The following is a 19115-nucleotide window of genomic DNA, read 5'->3' on the forward strand; positions in this document are numbered from 1 at the left end:
TCTGGGGTGGAGCCAAAGCTCCTAATGAGGCGTCGAGCCAGGGCTGGGCAGGATCAGATGTCAGATGAGGGGAGAGGCCAGTCAGGGTCAGGAGTCTGGGGTATCAACTGGGGTCCCAGTGAGGTGGTAGATCAAGTGAGGGGCAGGGTCCAGGTGGAGAACACGTGCCTGCCTGCCTGCTCCAGGAGGGACCACGAAATTAAACTAGAAGCTTCGAGGGACACTTTGACAACCAACGTGGGGCATCTGAGATCTCAGACACACCATCACCCCCAGACCACAGCTCTCCTCATCTGTTAACCCTCCCCAGGACTCGCTTTGGTCTAGAAAATCCTCATTGCTCAGGCAGGTAGGTATAAGGCTGAGAACCAGAGGTGGGGCAATTCCTCTCTAGGGACACACAGCCCAAGCCCATAGCTGCCAGAGTTGCCTCATTTTTACTCCAGAAGAGAACGAGGTGCCAGGCAGGTGAAATGTCCCCAGTCCCTCAGGCACCCCTAACCCTTGGCTGAGGTCCCAGGATGCTGGCTGGACAGTAAGGAAGAGATGGCTCAGGGGAGAAAAAAGCTGGGGAGGGGTCAGGGCTTGGGAAGAAGGGCTGTTGGGGAGTGAGCTGGGAGCAGAGGAGATGGTCTGGGGTGGCTAGGGTAGTTAGCTAGACTAAGAAGGGAAGAGAGGGCACTTAGGCAGAGGAAATGACAAATACAAAGGCCCTGAGGTGGGAATGTACTTATGGGAGGAGTCGTGAGTGGCCAGTGATGAGAGAGATGATGTAAAAGAGGGATTCTGTAGGGCCTGGCGGGAGAGGTGATGGATTCAGAGGGAAGTGAAAACAGGGCCAAGTAAACAAGCCTGGATCATTGTAAGATCGCCCCCTGGTGGCCCAGTGGAGAACCGGCAGGGAGTAAGGTCTGGTCCACCTCTGGCCCTGTCACAGGAAGTGTGGCAGCCTGAGCAAGGCTGCTCTCCTGTCTTCCTGATTTGGTTTCCCCTTGGCAGAATGGGCACAACACAGCCCCCGACTCTCCACAAGCAAGGACAACATCCTCAGCACTTTGAGGGGATATACTTATGAGATTCCCACCAAACCCTACAGGCAGAACTTTTATTTCCGCTTCAGAGGGGGAAACTGAGGCTCAGGAAGGGCAACACATGGGATGCAGAGGCAGGACTTGAATTTGGGCCCTGGCAGTCTAGGCTGGCCTCTGGTGGGGGTCTGGCCCCTCCTGACAGGTGCCCTTGTGTAAGGAGGCCCTGGCCAGGAGGCTGGACCAGGGTCAGGAGCTGGAGGAGGTGCTAAGAGTCTGTAAGGGCCGCAGGTAGGTGGGAAGGGTAGGGGGCTGAGGAATCCAGAATGCGGGGAAAGGGCCTGCAACCCCCAACCCCCAAGGTTCTCTCCTTGTATCTTGGTTTCTCGGATTCTTTGGTTGAGAGAGGTGCGTGGAACGTACCAACTCCCTCTTTGAACTTTTCCCTCGCTGTGTTTGGTGCCTTCTGGTGATTCTCGCATCAACTGGTGCCATCAAGGGCCAGTGGGAGCCCCTTCAGTGTTGCATATTTCAGTCAGAGGACAGGCCTTTTATCTTCCTGTCCTGGTGTCCCCGTCGACGAAATGGGGACAAGATGATCCCATGTCTAATTTACTTTAAAATTCAGGTCCTCTGGATTTGAAGTAAATTGATCCTGTGTCTAATTTACTTTAAAATTCAGGTCCTCCTACAGATTTGGGTGCACTTTTAGAGATGGAAAGCACCATCCTCTTCCCAAATTCGCGCTATTCCAAGATAAGGACTCCGAAGGATCTGACAGCCCAGCACCCTGCCCCAGGTGATGGGCATCATGTGTGGGATCCACGCCAGGCAGAGGCCGTTACCCCAGTCAGGACCACATATTCCAGGTATTTGGCCACCACTTGAAAAACTCTAACCTAAAACTCAGTCTTTTTTATTGCCAATCAACCCCAGACACCTTGCTAATTAGCATGATGAAAGTATTTCTTTCTGGTGGGAGCAGTGAGGTTAAGACGTGTGGATCAGGGAGAATATAAGTGGCCTTCCTGCCCAGACACCTGGCCAGAACCTGCACTTAACCCAAGAGGCCCAGGCCAAGACCCCTCAGAGTAGCCCCCATGACTGGAGAACTTCCCAGTTGGTCTTGTGTCCTGCTGCTTAGAACCCTGCCCGAGTTTCGGTGGCCTCTACCTCAGTGAATGTGTGGCCCTAAGAGGAGAGAGTGTGCTTTCCTAGGGCTTCAGACCAGGCAAGTGGAGATGTGATTTCACAGAACCTGGAGGTGGGGTCTACGATGTCCACCCACATCCCAGAGATACCCAGGACCTGGCTTCCCAGTCTGTCTCCCACCAAACTGGCTCACAAAAGGAAGATAAATCTATAAAAAGCCATGCAAATGACATGCAAACAATACACAAATACAACAGTTTAAATTCAAAGATCATGCAAATTATATGCAAACATCACTTGAGGGGGCCTGGGTCCCCGGTGAAGGTTGTTAGATGCATTGCCAAGGGATACGTTGAGTATAATAGTAATGACAGAGGTCCCCGTTTCCTGCCTTGAGCCTGGTCCTTTACATGGATCAGCCGTTGAACCCCATAGCCACAAGGTGAGGGGATCTTACATCCCTGGGGCCCCAGCCCAGAAGAGGAGGGTCTTCAGGACTCAGACTTCCCGCTCTGTGCTTTCTGCAAGACATGGGCCACAGCGGCCCCTGGTGGCTGGTGCTGGGACAGCGGCTGAACCTCTCACCCCACCCACATCTGTCTCCTCCGATTCCTAGTGAAACCCCTGATCACCCACTTCCAAGCTTCAGGTTGGTGGGGGGATAATGAGCAGGACTGGCTGAGGGGAGTGATCGAAGTCTCAAGGGCTCTGGCTTCCCTCCTTACATCAGCCTCTTCAGGGATTTTTAAAATACAAACTGCCCGAAAAGAAACAAGAGATGGACGGTCTCCCGCCAACCCCCCTGACCCCTGGTTCCCTCCCTGGAGGCCACAGCTGTGAGCGGTGTTTTCTTCCGGATACATTTGGATAAAGGCCCCTCCCCCCAATTTAAATAAATGTACACAAAGTGTCACCCTCCCTACTCTTAACACTAATGTTGTAGAGGAAAGCCCCCTCAGCCTTTTTACCAGTTGTATAGTCTTCCACTGTGTGGCTGGGTGGCCATTGATTTAAACGGTCCCCAACTGACTTTTGTTTTTGATTTGCACAAAATGTGGTAAGAAATGCTTCATTTTGCACTCATATCCATGTATCTGCAGAAAAATTCCTAGAAGGAGGGATTGGTGAGGGAAAGGGTGTGTATGTGTACATTTTAAATAGATCCTAGAAAACTGCTGTATTGAGCAACTGTACTTATGAGCAATCCCACCAGCACTGCCTTCAGGCTCACAGCCCTGGCTCTGCTAGTCCCTCTAACTGGGGGTCAGGAAGCCTCCAAGCCCCAAACTGTCTCACAGAGGCTGCATGCTAGCAGGGCAAGGCTCGGGGGTGCTGGGGTGACTCCTTTGTGTTCCTGTAATCTTTACAGCTTGATTACTGTCATGCTGCCACATTTTAGGCATTTTTGCATAGTGTGATACTAAATGTTAGCAAAATGAGCCTTTTTGTGCAGAATTTGACTTAGGGGTGTTTCCTGAAAACCCTTGAGGAGATCAGCTTGAAGTCAGCGGCCGAACCACGATCTGCATTCACACAATGGCCACCAGAGGGCGTGTGTGAGCCAAAGGTGAAGCCACCACGGGGCTCTGGCAACAGCCTCTATGGTGCAAGTGTCATTTCCCTTGAGAACGCCCGGTCATGGTCTTTAGTAACATTTCAACTGAAAATGGCAGAACTTGTATTAACAGGGAAAAAAAGCCAAACCATTCCCCAGGAAAATTCTGAGCCCATGACAGACTTAAATCAAAACCGTGTGAAATGATCCAATGGCAGGCAGTGTCCAGGTGAGTCCACACACAAATGGACAAATGCATGAACGGGATCACAACTCGCTTGTCTGCGCCCGTACGACCCTGCGCCCGCACTGTCAGCCATTACCAGAAACAAATCTGATGGTGAATAATATTGAAATTAAAGTCAAAAATTTTAATGGGAAAATTTGTGACAAGTCCTAGAAGAGACAATTCATAGTCTTGCCATAAAATTACTGTTAAAAAAAAAGTTGGGAAAATGAGTAGTGTCTCATCCCGCTTCGAATCCCATCTGACAAGCAAGAAATGGCATGGTGTCCTGGGCAGTGGCTCAGGGAGTCCGTTCTGCTGTCAGTTCTGAGTTTTCTGAGGTAATGAGCTGCAACGTGCAGTAAAAACACCAATGCCGGCAAACCACGGCAGGTCACACTGTTTGCTTTTCTGCTCGTCCCCAAAACTTAATTAGATGCATGTGAGTTGGCACTGCTGGGATATCCAGCAGATGGAGAAGTCGACACCGGGGGGGTGGTCCCCTGCCAGCTGCCCCTGGACTGAGGAGATAGCAACAGAGCATCAGAGGGACAACCATGAGACTGATGGCCCATCTTACCCCCATTTCTCCAAGAACCATGAAGAGGAGTCAGGAGACAGAGATGGGACAGAGGGGTGAGACAGCTGGCCTCACTGACTGATCTGTGACATGGGGGAAATTGGACCCGATGGGTCACCCCATGGGGCTCTGGCGAAGGACTGATGTGACATCTCAGTACAGCTGGGGTTTCTACGCAGTCTGAGGGTGAGGGAGACCCAGTTAGGCCTGGAGCTGATGATGGTCCCGTCCCTAACACATCATGGGAAGAGGCTCAGAAACCTGGCCCAATGCTCAGGGGCTCCCTCTGCCCCGCAGACATGTATTGGGCACACGTGATTCTGAGGTGTTCGTCCACAGGACCCCCCAGAGTGGAAAACACTATTGAAAATGGCTCTTCTCGGGCAGTTTGCTCTGCGGCGAGTCCTGTTTGCAGCCCATGAGAGCAGGACTGCTTGTCCCCTCCCCAACTCAGGCTCTGGTGTCGGCTCCTGAGCCAACCGTTCCAGGTGCCCAGGTGTCACACCCTCCACGTGACCCGAGGGTTCAGCCTCTCCTGACTCAGCTGGAGACCAGTGCTACTGTCACTGGACAGCGCCCGCTGCGTGAGCCTCTTCACCTTCCTTTCTTGTACTTTCCTTCACAGGCTGAGCCCTCCCGCTGGCCCCCGTCCAACCTGCTAGGCGCCCCCCACCCCCGTCCAGCTATTTCCTCCCATGTGTCCCAAATAGCTGCTATGGTGCTTGCACCTCAGAGGACAGTGTCGGGCAAACGTATCAACAGATTTCCTTTGGGGGCTGCCTCAGTACATGGCATGGAGACACCAACAGGTCGGCGCTGCTCCACCTGTCAGTCTGAGAGCAGCTGGGACAAAGGCACTGGCCTCAGGGGGACACACACTGGCCTCAGATGGACATCTGCAGACCTGCGCTCCGGGAAGGTGGACGTGAGTGGTAAGGGGACCGGGAAGGGACAGGCTGGTGCCTGAGGGTGTGACTGGGAGCCACATTCCTCAGGCACCCAGGGTGGAGGTGGTGAGACCTGCTCTTTGAAAGAGCACCTGTGCCTGCCCAGTGCAGGGGACCGCGCTGCAAGTTGGGTGGGAAACGGGTGGCACAGGCAGGGAGCTCACAGGGTGTGGCATCTGCACCAGAACCCCGACATTCCCATTACTATGTGGTCACGGTCTGGGAAAACCCTGTGGGGACCTGGCCTCCTGGGTAATGGTCCCAAGGTTAAGGGCAGGCCCTGTCTGCCAGGGTCCCCGCTGGGATACTCACTCCAGTTGACTCTCATACACTTGCACCCACAGAGGTGCTGAGCTTGGCCCAAGCACCAAGCTCCCTGCTCTGCCCACGTGTTTGTTGTGAGCAGCATGGTTGCCATGGTGATATGACATGCACCACCTTGCTGAAGGCACCAGGAGGCAGCCTCCCCTGTGCCTCTGCTTAGGTCTGGGGGTAAATCGGTGGAGGGCTGGCTGTGGCACAGCAGGAAACACCCATGTCAGGCAAACGGGTGGGCTGTGTAAGGCCTCGGCCCGCCTCCCATGGACACACATCACACCTGTGCCTGTGCAGCCTTCTGGGGATGACCCCGCATGTGGGGTCGGGCCCCTTAACCACAGTGGGAGGCTGGGAAGGCCCCAGGGATGAGAGTGATGGGGCCCCCCAATCCTAGCTGGCTCAGCACACTTCCTAATACCCCGAAGAAGTTCCAGAGGGAGCATTCTGGGATGTCCCAGATCCCTGACTCATTTTCTTCCCAGTCGCCAAAGTAGATCTTCACTGTGGCCCAGCTGGGCACGAGCAGAGGGGGCGGATAGCCTGGCAAAGCCCAGGCACTGCAGGGCATGAGTCTGAGCCCAGCAGGGCTGCCTAAATGTCTCTAGGGTGTCAGGGCCTCATCTGCTCACCCCCATTCTTCCCCATGGGGTACAGACTCTTCCCCAGGAGGCAGGGTCCTTCCTCTCAACAGCTAGAGCCATGTCTTGGGGCTTCACATTCACCACTCAGCAGCTGCTAGAGTTACTGAGTCCTGCGGGGGCTGGGGGGCAGCAGCGTAGGTCTTTGCAGAGTAAGCTGTGCCCCCAGGTGGTTCCGCCAACCTGCAGTCATCATGACAATGGATGGAGTGCCCAACAGGTCCGCCTCGTTGCCAGGACCTTGGTTGGGGGAGGCTTGCGAGGCCACGAGGTGGCTGACAAGATGGTCGGTTCCGAGAACCAGCCACCCACAGGGCTCCACGTCTCCACCCCGACACCGACTCTGGGACCCTGAGGGCATCCTTAGGATTATGCCCTGAGACTCACCTGAGACCACAGGCTGCCTCCTCCAGGGGTAGGGCGGGGAGAGGCCAGCGTCTGCAGGGTGAGGAGCGCGTCCCTGGCACTGGTCAGTGGGAAGTGTCCAGAGGATCCTGGGAGAGGTAGGAGGAATCAGGACAAATGTCCCAGCCCCAAAAGCTGCAGCAACTCCTCAAGTGGGATCTGCTGGCCCCTCGTCAGGAAGAGGCCTTGACCACGGACACCAGCCTGGGGTGGGGACACTGGCACAGCCTGACGGGATCCACTGACATGACTGGGGTCACGGCCACTGCGAACAGAAACCTCACGGTTTAAATAAGGAAAGTGGCGCATCGTGGCCAGTCCGGAGGGGCCGTGAGCGCTGTCGCCCACGCCGCACTCGCAGCTCCGCGGGCCTGGCTGCAGGGGCACTACGGCCCGGGCTGGCGGCCTCACTCACCGAAGCTGGGTGTGGATGGGCAGCTGGGCTGGCTCCTCGGGCCCCCACCTTCGGTGGTGTCCGCCACCGTGTTAGCTGTGTAAATGCTGGCTTCTTCTTGAAACTTCCCCATGTTCTTTTTATACCGGATTCTTTTGTTGCCGAACCAGTTGGAGACCTGTGGACATACAGACAGAAGCTGCCGGAAGAGCTGACCCAGTGACGAGATGACGTGTACACGACAGGCTCCCTGAGGTGCTCCTGTTTCTACCGCCCTGGAAGAACATCTGAGTGACAACGCGTGGCCACGGGGAGGTGTGAGAGGCCGAGACGGAGAAGGTGGTGCTGACTGAACCACAGACCCGGGGAAATGTCCGCAGTGTGCTGAGAACACCCTGGAGCTGATGTGTCTTACGAGGGAGGGAGGAACTGTGCTGCCCAGGAGCCAGGTGCTGCTGGAGGGGAAACGGGCACGTCTGTGACACGCGCAGAGATGAGTGTCCACTCACCGCAGGGCAGGCAGCAGACTGGATTCTGGATTCTTCTTTAGGGAGAGCCAGAGCTGGGGACACATGCCTGCGAGCACTGAGCTAAGTGCCTTTGCACCCGTGCCTGTGTTCAGCGCTCAGAGCCAGCTTGGGGGGTCATTGCACTCTTCCTACAAGCCCGCGGTCTTGGCACATGGAGGAGACCCTCCAGGGGTTCCCCCCAAGGCGGCTCTCTGGGGGAGGCTGTCCTGGGCACTGTTGGGTACTGAGCAGCATCCCTGGCCCCCTCAGTTGTGACAATGAAAATGTCCCCTAGGGGAGGAATTGTCTGGGTAGCATCTATGCCAGTGCCTGCCTTTGAGGGTGGAGATGTGCACAAATGGAAACACCTCGACACCCCGAAGTGGAGCAGCTGCACCCACAGTGGGATGTGCGCACAGTTAAATGAACAGAAATAAACTTCTGAGTTACGGTGCCAGACTGTGGACAACCTTTCCTCTTTAAAGTCCCCACATCCTCCTCTCAGTGTTAATCACGAAAGGGAAGGGCACCCGAGTGCGAGCTCCGCACACAGTGACCCTACCCTCCTTTTGGTTCCCACTTATCTTCAAGGAATGTGCCAAACGTCTCCGTGGAACTAAGTTTGCAGGCAAATGGCAGCAAGCAGTTTTCTGTTGGACTCAACTGGCATTTTAGAGGGACAAAGAGCAAACTTTCTGTGTGGGTGGGACTGGGAGGAGGCTGGCCCTCTTCCTAGGCAGATGAGGGGGTCCAGTGGTTGGGGAGAGCTGGCCCCAGCCAGGGTCCCCCTTCTCCATGGGGAGCGCCCCAACATGGCACCTCACACAGGTATGGGTGCCGCGCGGGCTCCCAGATACCCTCTCCCCGACTATGGCTCGGAGCCACCAGCCACTCCCTGCCTTGTCCCTGTAGCCAAGCCAGCTGCAGCGACCCAGGTTCCCCACTGCCCTCCGCCACCCACTGGCTTAACTCTCCTTCCCCTTTCTCCCTTGGGCCTCCTCATCTGGACCTGCAGCTGATTCTGTCCCGAAAATGTCTGTGACCTCATCTGTGACACCCTTTGCCCTAATGGTGCTCTCCTTCCTCACTACATTCTCCTTAGGTGAACCCCACTTCATGCATCTGTACCCCATATTCGGAACCCGCCCTCAACTGATTGTCAGCCATTTCAAGCTGCCCTGAGACCTGGTAGACCCAGCAAAGCGAGAAGAAACTTCCAGCACAGAATTCTGCTGCTGGTGGGTGGAGATTTCAGGGCCTGGCCACGGAGGGGGAGTCACTGAAATGTGACCGGTGCTTCTCAAAATTTTGTCTGCAATGAACCCTTTCCTCAGGTGAAGTCTCAGACCCAAGACCCATCTGCTCTGCAGGGGTACCAGGCCCTGAAGTGAACTCGCCTGTTCTTCAGACAACTGCTCGTGGTGGCAAACAAGTTGCCACGCTTCACGCTTCTTTTGGGGCCTTGGAGCCCGAGGCTTGGCCCCTTGCTTAAGCTCTGGCCTTGGTGCTGAGGACACCACAGCAGTTCTGGGTGAGTAAAGTAAGATGGGACTGGGACACCTGCAAGCCATCATCGAGAAGTCACAGCTGGACTTGGCCTGGGCTGGAGCAGAGGGTAGTGGCTAAGGGCATAGGCACTGGAGGCCACCGGACTAGGCTGGAAACTCAGTTCCTCCAACTGGACAGTGCGAGGAGGGGGGTGCTTCAGTGAGCCAGTATGAGGCAGCATCAATACCAGCCATCCTGGCTGCCAGAAGCAGGGGCTGCCGAACCGAGACCCCCGCCTCAAGCTGGTGGGCTGCCTGTACTCATCGTTCCCACTTCAAAACTTTTTCTGAAATGTTTCTTAGACTCTTACCTTAGCTCCTCCTCCCTCGCCCCCAATTCCACTGAGAAGACTAATGGGGTCACCCAAGGTTGTCCAGGTCCCATCTCCCATCTGCACTAGCATTCCCCGTCTGAAGGAGCGCTTTCTCTTGAGAGCTGGTTCATCATTTTAAGTCCTAATCTTGCTCCCAAATTTTTCTTCTCCTAAACTTATAACCTCACCTCTCTCATGCAACACAGCACATTCCTGATACAAAAATATTACATTGTAAATACTCCAATTCACCCAGTACCACAAGCTACACTCTACCAGCATAGCCCCAGGGCTCCCCATGCCTGGTGGGTGCACGTGTCTGAATCCCAAAGGACGGAGCCTGAATCCTGAATCCCAAAGCACAGAGCCGGGATGCGAGCCCAGCCAGGCCGACTCCAGGCCTGGACACTTGGCTCCTGCTCCACACATTTAGTGAACGTCCCTGAGTGCCCTCCTCACAGGCCTTAGCCTTCCTCCCCTTCTGGGTTCAGGGGAGCACGCGGGAGAGGCCCGTCACCTGGGAGACTGTGATGCCGCCTTTCCTGGCCAGCTCTTGCTTCACTTCCTCGCTGGGGTAAGGGTTGCTCAAATGAGAATAAAAGTACTCATTCAGCACTTCTGTGGCCTGCTTGCTGAAATTCCGCCTCTTACGCCTGCAAAGACAGACAATCTCAGCCAGTGTCCACATGCTGGGACTCCACCAACGTCCCCTCATCCCCATGTATGATTACAGAGGTTAGAAAAACAGCAGCCAACACTTCCAATCGCCTTCCAAGAGGCTGTGTGAGGGCCACACCCGCAGCCACGGCCAGACCCCTGGATGAGCCCCGAGGCCACCAAGCAAACTTAAACCTAAGCCGGCACCGACTCGCGCCTCTTCCTAAGAGCTGACCCTGGGGCTGTGAGTGGTGGGCAGGGCCTGACCTGGCATCGAGGAGCCGCGAGCGCAGGGTCATCACAGCCTCACAGGTGCTCTGCTTCAGCTGCATCTGGATGGCACTGAACTTGCTGTGAATGATGCCAACCATGCGTTCCATCTCCTCGGGCAGGACGGGCCTTATCCTGCTTTGCTCCCGGAGAAGATTAGTGACGTGCGTGGTGAACTCATGGCAGGCCTGGGGCAGGGACACACACGCCAGCCTGTGACTACCCAGCAGGCTGGCTCGCGGCTCCGCGGGGACCAGCCACCTGCCAACCCCCTCGGCTCCCACAGAGACTGGCTATGGAGAAGTGAATGCAAAGGGCTTCAGTAAAACCGGCACCTTTGCCGTGAGACCAAGCGCGTGAACTCTCTGGTCTGTGCCACAAAAGAAAGGCGGTTAGCGGTCCATGTTTTGCTTTGACAAATGTGCATTCACATGATAGAAACTCTTCCATGCAGAAAGATCACCTGTTCATATTTCTCTAGCTCAGAGTGGTAAATCTGTCGGATCTGGGACAGCTTGGCCCTGTAGTCAGAGTGCTCAAGGCCATTGCCATTTGGACAGCCACCTGGTGTTGCTGTGCCAGCCGCCGCTGCCGCTCCTCTTCCTCGCTTCTCCGGCCTGGACACGCCCTCGGCCAGCAGCATGTTATCCAGCCTCATGAGCCGAGCGTCGGGGAGACCCTCTTCCGCAATGCCACGGATGCTTAACGCTGGGTAAGAGAGACCGGGCCGAGTCAGTGTCCGCTGTCTGAGCCCAAATGACCGCAGCCGGTCACCAGCACTGGCACCACGTCTGAACGCTCCTCGCAGAACCCTCACGGGGCAGGAGGACTTCCTTTTATCTGGTAACAGACACTGAGTTACCCACCGTGACACTGAATCAGGAACTACAGTCGGGACTGCGGTCTGAGGGGACAGACAGATGCCAGCTCAGTGCAAACCGTGAGGGCAAAACTCCCAGCCCACAGCTGGGTCCACACAGGGGGGCTGGGCAGGGCCGAGGCAGCGCCCAGCACTGGAGAGGCCTGAAGCCCTGCACTGTGTCCCTTGAGGAGAGGGGAGGGCACACTCCGACAGACGCTTGCCCAGCATGGGCGTGGCTACAAAGACGACCAGCAGCCTGGCACTGGCACAGGGCTGGGCTCGTATGCGCTCGTATGTGTCTGCTGCACCTGCTGTGAGTGTGAAGGAGGGCTGTTACGAAGTCAGTGAGGAAGAGCCTGACTCAAGAGGTACCAGAAAAAATGAACTGACTGAGATATAAAGCAGAGAAATGAGACAATGGCCCTGCAACCTGGAAAAGCCATCCCAGAGAGGCTGAGAGGTTGACCTGCTCAAGGACATGGCTAGACAGGCAGGAGAGGCAGTGGGGAGAGCTGCCACTATGTGGGTGGATGCAGGTCAGCTATGGGGTGGCCGGGACAGTCCCCAGGAACTGAGACCACTGGGTGTGGGCTTGAAAGAAAGGAAGCAGCCAGGGAGACCCCCACATTTGCCCCGTGTGGCATGGCGTTCTCCCAAACACAGCACACAGAGCAGCAGGTGGGCAATGAAAAGGCGCTGCAGGCTGGTCCTTGACCCGGCTGAGCAGGGGCGTCCAGGTGGCCGCAAGGCAGCTGCTCACTGGCAGTCATGGTGGAGCTAACAAGTTTGGGCAGCAGGCAGGTAGGTATTCACGTGTTATCTGCATGTGGTGTTTTTGAGAAATCTGTATACATCTACCTGTACCTGCGGCTACACTTCTGGGAAGAAGGCCACACCCCCTATGAGTGCCAGAAAACCAACATTTAAGGAACAGGCAAAGGAGGAGATAGAGAGAATAATCAGGTTGAAGGAAAAACAGAAGTGGTCACAGAGAAGTGAAACATGGGCTTAGTCATCGGGACAGTGTCAGTAACTTCTGCAAGAGCGATGGCAGGGTCTGCTGGGTAGAGCCCGGCGAGAGGAGGGTGGGAGCCGGGCCAGGCGGCGGGGGCCAGAGAGGCTGCTGCAGGGCTACAGAATGAGGGCCAGGTCCGAGAAGCGTGGTCCCGTGTTGTGCTTGCTTTTTCAGTGATAGAAGCAATGTCCGCAGAGAAAGGGACAGGTGGAAGATTGGGGTGGGGCAGTCCCTGAGCGGATGGAGGCAGGGGACCGGGAAGGAGCGATGATGTCCATCTCGTTCTGACTTTCCAGAAAAACAAAGTTTAAAGTGTTTTCTCAGAAACGGTCTCTCTTAATACTATAAGCTACTAACCGACTTAAGTGCTCAGATAAAAACTGAGTTTAATCGCATCATAGATACTCATTAATCATTTGTCCCTTTCTTGTTTCCCCACAGAACAGATTTACCTTTTCTGCCAAAAACTCATGAGTGAAAATTGAAGCCCAGAAGAAATCCTCGTAGGAAATTTCCTCACATGTAGGGACCCTCGCCACCCAGTCTCACTGGGTTGCCACGTGGCTCTTTCTGAAAGGACTGAAGGAAAAGTGCCCCTTTCGTCAGCTGCCTGTGGCCTTCCAGTTCAGAGACCCAACTCTCTCACTACCTTACTTGATCTTTAAGCAGCACCAGATGTAAACTTTAGTTCCCATGAGCCAGGACCGCCCCCGCAGGCTGTGCACACCCCCATGTGGTTGGTCCCTGCAGACTCCAGCAGGCAGCCTCAGCAGCCGGGCACCTGAACGGAGGACCGGAGGACCGGGAAGGCCCCTCCCTCCTCTCTCCCAGTCGCCCTCCTCCCCGTCTCCGTTTTCCCATCTTACTCCTCACATCTTCACAGCCAACCTGCCACTCAGCTCCTCCATTCCTGAGCCCTGCTGGGCCCCCTCTCCTGCCCTCTGTGCCCCGCAGAGGAAAACCCTCTCCCCCGCTCCGACCCATGGTTCACACCTGCCTCCACCTCCCAACGCTGGCTCCCACACGAGTCTTCTGTTCAAAGACCAGAATCTCTCTGGTACCCACAGGTAAAGCCTGGAGCCCGAAATGGCACTCAGGGTCACGACTGACATCCTTCCAAACCCACCTTCAGGAACATTCCCTCTGCTGGGCCCTGCTCGGCCCTCCGATGCTCTGCTCCTGTCCCAGGCTGATTTGGCGGCCCCTCCCTGAGCCCAGGATGCGGGTCAGGAGTGGGCCAAGAGGGACAGGCAGTTCCTACTCTCCCCCTGCAGGGCCTCCAGCATGCCCTGGCACCCAGGGGTGGCGAGGCCACCTCCACACCTTCCAGTACAGCTTCAACTGAATTAGGAAAAGTAGTGGTTAAGGTTGGAACACACAGCTTAGTGAAGGGGTGTGTGGGGCAGGTGTGTTCATGCGTGTGTATACATGTGACGCTGGGCTGCTGTGGGGCATGGTATCTTCCTCTCATTCTTTTATTTATGCAATAGCAAGTATCTGAGACTCCATCACAAGCCAGGGACCAAAACAACAAGGAACTTACTGCTCTCGAAATGAAAAACTCTCAAATAATGAAGAGTACACCTGAGGCTTTTTAAATTTCTCTTCCAGGGGTACGTGCTGATGCAGCCTTTTTTGGAGGGGGGTTTGAAATGCTGCTTCACGCTGAAAGTGCATGTCCTTTGATCTCCAAACTCCTGTCCTGAGAATTTATCCCACAGAAACACTGGCCCCTGAGAATGCTGCATTTATAGGACGTACATGACCACATGGATCATAACTGAAAAACAGAAACTGCCCAGATGTCCTTGAATAAGGAGACGACATGCCCGTCACACCTCGCAGTGTTAACTGAGCTTATGGGCTGGTACGACAAGCAGTCACATGTTACAAGTTTGATTTCCTTAAGACTGTATATTTTTGCAACATGGACATGTATGAGTAAAAGCAAACTTACCAAAAAAAATAAGTTATTCTGAGTCTTGGTCACCACTACCAGTCACAACTGTGGATGAAGCCACGCCAAGCACGTGTGTTTGGGCTTCACTTTACCTGCCTGCCAAGTGTCCTCTGCCCTCTGACAACTGCCCCTCCCAAGCATCTCCCTCAGCACAGTGCAACTGTCCTCCCAGTACACTGTCGCTGGCCTAATTTTGGTCATTAGACACTTGTTACCTTCAATTACAAGCTCATTTCCGGTTGGCTGTTCAAGAACATCTCTGTTTGTGCTCCTCAGCTCCCCCGGGGCCCCTGACTGGTGGGCAGGAGGCCTCAGGGACCAGGAGCTCAGCTCAGGGACACCAACTGTTGGAGGCACTTGAAAGAGGTGGAATTAAAACAGAGGCATCTCCCCAACACTGCCAGATTTTCTCCTAGTCCCGACTTAGTGAAGGTGATAAAAACCCCAGTAAACCAAACAGTAAAGTAAAATAAAATTGTGAATATGAACATATTATGTTTTTTGTAAGACACGATACGGTACTACTATGGACTGAATTGTGTCCCCTCCCAAATTCACATGTAGAAGCCCTAAATCCCCAACAAGACTGTATGTGGAGACAGGGCCTAAGAGAAGGTTATTAGAGTCAAATAAAGTCATAAGTCTGGGGCCCTGATCTGTAGGACTGTGGCTGGCTCCTCGATCTTGGAATCCCAGTCTCCACAACTGTGAGGAAATAAATGTCTGTTGTACAAGCCGCCCAGTCTGTGGTATTTTGCTACGGCAGCCCGAGCAGACTGAGACGGGAACATGACCCCAAGTCGTTTTCAATTTTCTCTCCTCACGGAACAAAGGCATGGCTTTTTGGCGGGGAAGAAAGGCTCAGAGGAAAGGCCTCCTTTGCGCCGACAGCCACCTGTCCTCTCACCCCATTGGGTCGGGAGTGCTCAAGCTTAGCAGCAGGACTGTGCTTCAGCTTCCTCTGTGCCAGGGTGTGAGGCTGCGTGGAGCCCCTCCAGGAACCCCAACTCCCCAGGAGGGAGTCTAAACTCCTGGCCGAGTGCCAGACATGTCAGATGCCAACTGGCCCCTCTGAAAGGCCACTTTCTGACCAAGTGACCATAAACGCATCATCTGCAGCCCTTGGCTGGGGATGGGACTGAAGAAAGGAGAGGGTGTTTACTTAATCAGTAACCAAGAGCTTTCCTAAAATGTCTTACTAAGGCTCAAACCATGGGGGATAATCACGTATAGACTTACACAGTTTCAACACTGAAAATCAATGATTATAGAAAACAGTGCCTGTTTTTTCTAAATCCTGATAAAAATCACCTCAAAGAATATGGAAGTAATTTGTTTCCAGACCCTAATTAAAATTTCCTGACGCCAGGGGGCATAGCAACTCAACCTTATCTTTTCTATACATTCCTTCCATTTGGTGTAAAACTGTGCATCATTAAACCGTATATACCCTAAAAGAAACTTCTGATGCACCAGGCATAATTTTTGCTTACTCCTCTGCCTATACGAGCGCGCCCACTTTTCCGAAGTCAGAGCACTATTTCAAGGCTACTTCGAGCTCTTCTCTTGGGTTACAGCCCTCAGCTAGGCCCTAAAAATCAATCATTCTAATATTTTCAGAGGTTCCGTTTTTTTTTCATTAAGATGACACAGGACAGGCCTGGTTTGGAGCCCGCCAGGGTGTGGGACTCAGCAAAATGCTCACCTCCCTTCTTCCCTCCCTGCCCCCGTTTCCCCGCCTAGCGGGTCCTGGGTCCCCAGGCTGGGGAACCCCCTTGCCCTTGCAGAAGGGCCTCCACCACCCAGCACCTAAGAGGGATTAAGCTGTGGGAACGTGAAACAGAAAGGAGTCGAAGCTGAGTGAAAGGTGACCGAACTCCTTTAAGGGGCCTCTGGCGACAGGAAGTCTGAGCCTGCTGCTGGGACCTCAGGTACAGGGTCCCCAGCCCCGGGGTCTCGAGTTCAGGCTGAGCACCTACAACCAATGATGGTGACGCCCGCCCCACGTCCATCTGCCCGCACGCCTGTGCCTAGTGCCAGTCTGGAGTCCAGAGCACCAGCATCTGCGCAGGCACAGATGGGACGAATCATCGGGAAGAAAAGCTTGGGGGCTTCTTGCTTTTAGAAACTTTTTGATGCTTTTTTTGATCACTTGGTGAGCGCCAACTAAGGCTGGACATAAGCAGGGGCTTTGGGGGCTAAATCTTGGCAGGAACGGGGCCTCGGGGGTGAACCCAGTGTGGTCACCGTGACTTGTGCCGAGGCTAACCTTTCCTGTCCTCATTCTCAAACTTGAGCTACGCTTCCCCAGCTCCAGGATCTCTTATAGTTAAAGAAGCAAAGGTAGTTAGGTAATTGTACAGGATTCTGGCAAAGGACTAAACCCAAGAACCACCATCGCTCTCTTTTACGAGGGTGCGTCCTCCCTAAACAATGCCTCTGACATCAGAGGACGTGGAAAGGGGTGGCAGGAGGTAAATAACCTTCTTTACATGGACTCCAACTGTTTAAGGAAAAAAAAAAAAAAGAACTCCAGCTATAGGGAAGGTCTCGATGGCCTGCGGTTGCTCTTTCTGATTCTATTGTCTCTATCACTTGGGTGTCCCCCAGGTCCCTCTCTTGAGATGGATATCACTGGAGCATGTGTATGGGACCCAGGAGTCTTTTCCTAGCAGAGTCATTTTATCTGAAAGGCCAGAGGTCTCCCAAACCAACTCCAGACTCACCTGAGAGCCATGACACTATGTCTAGTAGCCCCATGCTCCCCAGGGGGCTCCAGGAGTTGGCAGGGACTACAGATCAGAGGCTTCCTGTCAGAGAAACCAGCTGATCCAGACCTTGTGCTAGTTGTTACTCCTGCTGGGCAGTTTCTGAGCCTTACTTCCTCCATCTCTGAGTTGGGAATCCCACACATAAGGATTTGATGAGATCACCAGGGAAGCTGGGGCGCAGTGCCCCTGCCACAGATGTGCCTCGGTACCTGGGAGCTGCTGCTGCTGTGAAAAACCCTCAGATCATTGCTCGGGGGCCCAGAAATGCCTCCAGACCCCCGCCATGGACCCGGAGGCACACATCCATCTGTCACTGCTGTGTGGGGCTGCCCTGCTCACTAGGGACCGTGGCGATCTTGCCCCCTGCCATTGCCCCAGCTCCTCAACATACCTGGCCTTGTAAAATCATGCTCCAGAAATAGGACTTATGCTAAGAAACCTCTCTCCAAGGGCCACCAGGACATTTTTTTTGACCAGCACTATCAGGTCCTCAACAAAGAGAGAGTCCTTTCACCAAAACACTTTAGAGAAGAGATTCAATAAAAGCCACCCACTCATCATACAGAGAGCTCGAGACACATGCTCTATGAGAAAGTCACGGCCCAGTCTCATTCATGCAGAGCTCGAAACAGCTCAATAAATGACCAGCACACCAAAGTTGGCAGCATCTATGCGTGTATGTGCACAAATACATGAATCATAACCAAGAGGATTTATCTCAGCACACTGATGCTTTCAAATCCATCAGTGTAAATCATCAATGTAAATGGAAATCAGTGTAAATCAAAATCTATCAGTGTAAATCGCCACAGTAACCTAGAGAAAAACTGTAACTCCAAAGATGCAAAAAGAAAAAGATTAAAACATTAATGATAAAAACCCTTAGCAGAGCAGGAATAGAATGAACACTCCTTAACTTGATAACAGTCATCTCCCCAAAATGCACAACACATCCAGACTTACTGGGGACACTTTAGAAGCATTGCTTCAAGTCAGACATGGGCAGAGAGGCGTCTCCTTGGCTCTGTCCACAGGTGCCAGTGGAGAGGATGAAACCAAGAGCCTAAGAGGGACAGACAGGCAAGGTGACCCAAGGCTGAAGGGCATTCTATTAGGGTGATCGACATCGCATAATTCAGCGGTACTACGGAGCCACCGTTTCCAGATGGACACACTGGACACACCCTGGCTGGCACGTCCCCAGTGGGAAGTCTCCCTCAGCCCACAGGGCTCTTGGGTGTATCACTCATTCAGCTGCCGGAATGTTGCTTACCCAGTTCAGACAAACACCGAAGGGAGTGCTGTGGGGGTTGCAGGCAAACTTGTTTAAACCCCACAAAAGCCCGACCTTTGTGCTTCCATTTGCTGGAAGCCATAATATCTGCTCTCTGTGATTTAAATAAGGAAGAGATTAGACAGACCATTAGACGTTCAAACTCCTGTGAGGCACCTGAGCGAGGGGGGTACCTTACAGCCTGGCAGGGCAAGGGGGTGTCTGGAGGAGGGTGACCTAGCCCTGGGGTGTTGCAGCCCAAGAAAGGTGAGAAGGGCATCACACGGGAGCTGTCAGCAGCAGGGCTCGGGAGCCGAGGGAGTGAAGAGGGGATGGGGGAGGAAGACTGGGCATACACCGTTGCAGGAGGGACGACCAATTAAATAAATAAAAGTACTGAGGCTAATGGGAGCAGGGTTCTTACTATCAGAGAAAGGAGTTACAAATCTGGAGAGAGAAAAACAGAATGAACCCGTGGCGTTGAACTAGAATTAAAGATATTGGAACGAACTTGTACTTTTCAATGTGTACAGATATAGAAAAAGTAGATGTGAATTTGTGTGTGTATGCACACATACGTATCACCCATAAATATTCTTTCACTCTGTCCTCTGAGAGTGATCAGAGAAGTAATATCTCAATAGCAACGAGCGTATGTAAGGCCAAGATCCACTCTGAATAGAGCCAGGGCTCC

At 53.8% G+C, this 19115-nt stretch overlaps 1 protein-coding gene across 1 annotated transcript in view; it reads right to left on the reverse strand.

Annotated features, from left to right (window-relative positions):
• Nucleotides 1-4096: 4096 nt before the first annotated feature.
• The window catches only part of PBX4 (PBX homeobox 4), a 25420-nt gene continuing 10401 nt past the window's right edge, over nt 4097-19115 (reverse strand). Inside the window, exons 3-8 of the mRNA XM_015587139.2 lie at nt 11004-11248; nt 10538-10728; nt 10131-10266; nt 7265-7421; nt 6832-6938; nt 4097-4482 (exon numbers count right to left, since the gene is read on the reverse strand). Of these exons, the coding sequence (XP_015442625.1) occupies nt 4390-4482; nt 6832-6938; nt 7265-7421; nt 10131-10266; nt 10538-10728; nt 11004-11248 (929 nt within the window). The 3' untranslated portion in view covers nt 4097-4389. The remainder of the gene's footprint in view (nt 4483-6831; nt 6939-7264; nt 7422-10130; nt 10267-10537; nt 10729-11003; nt 11249-19115) is intronic.

This window comes from Pteropus alecto, unplaced genomic scaffold (genome assembly GCF_000325575.1).
Source record: "Pteropus alecto unplaced genomic scaffold, ASM32557v1 scaffold160, whole genome shotgun sequence".
Lineage (NCBI taxonomy): Eukaryota > Metazoa > Chordata > Mammalia > Chiroptera > Pteropodidae > Pteropus > Pteropus alecto.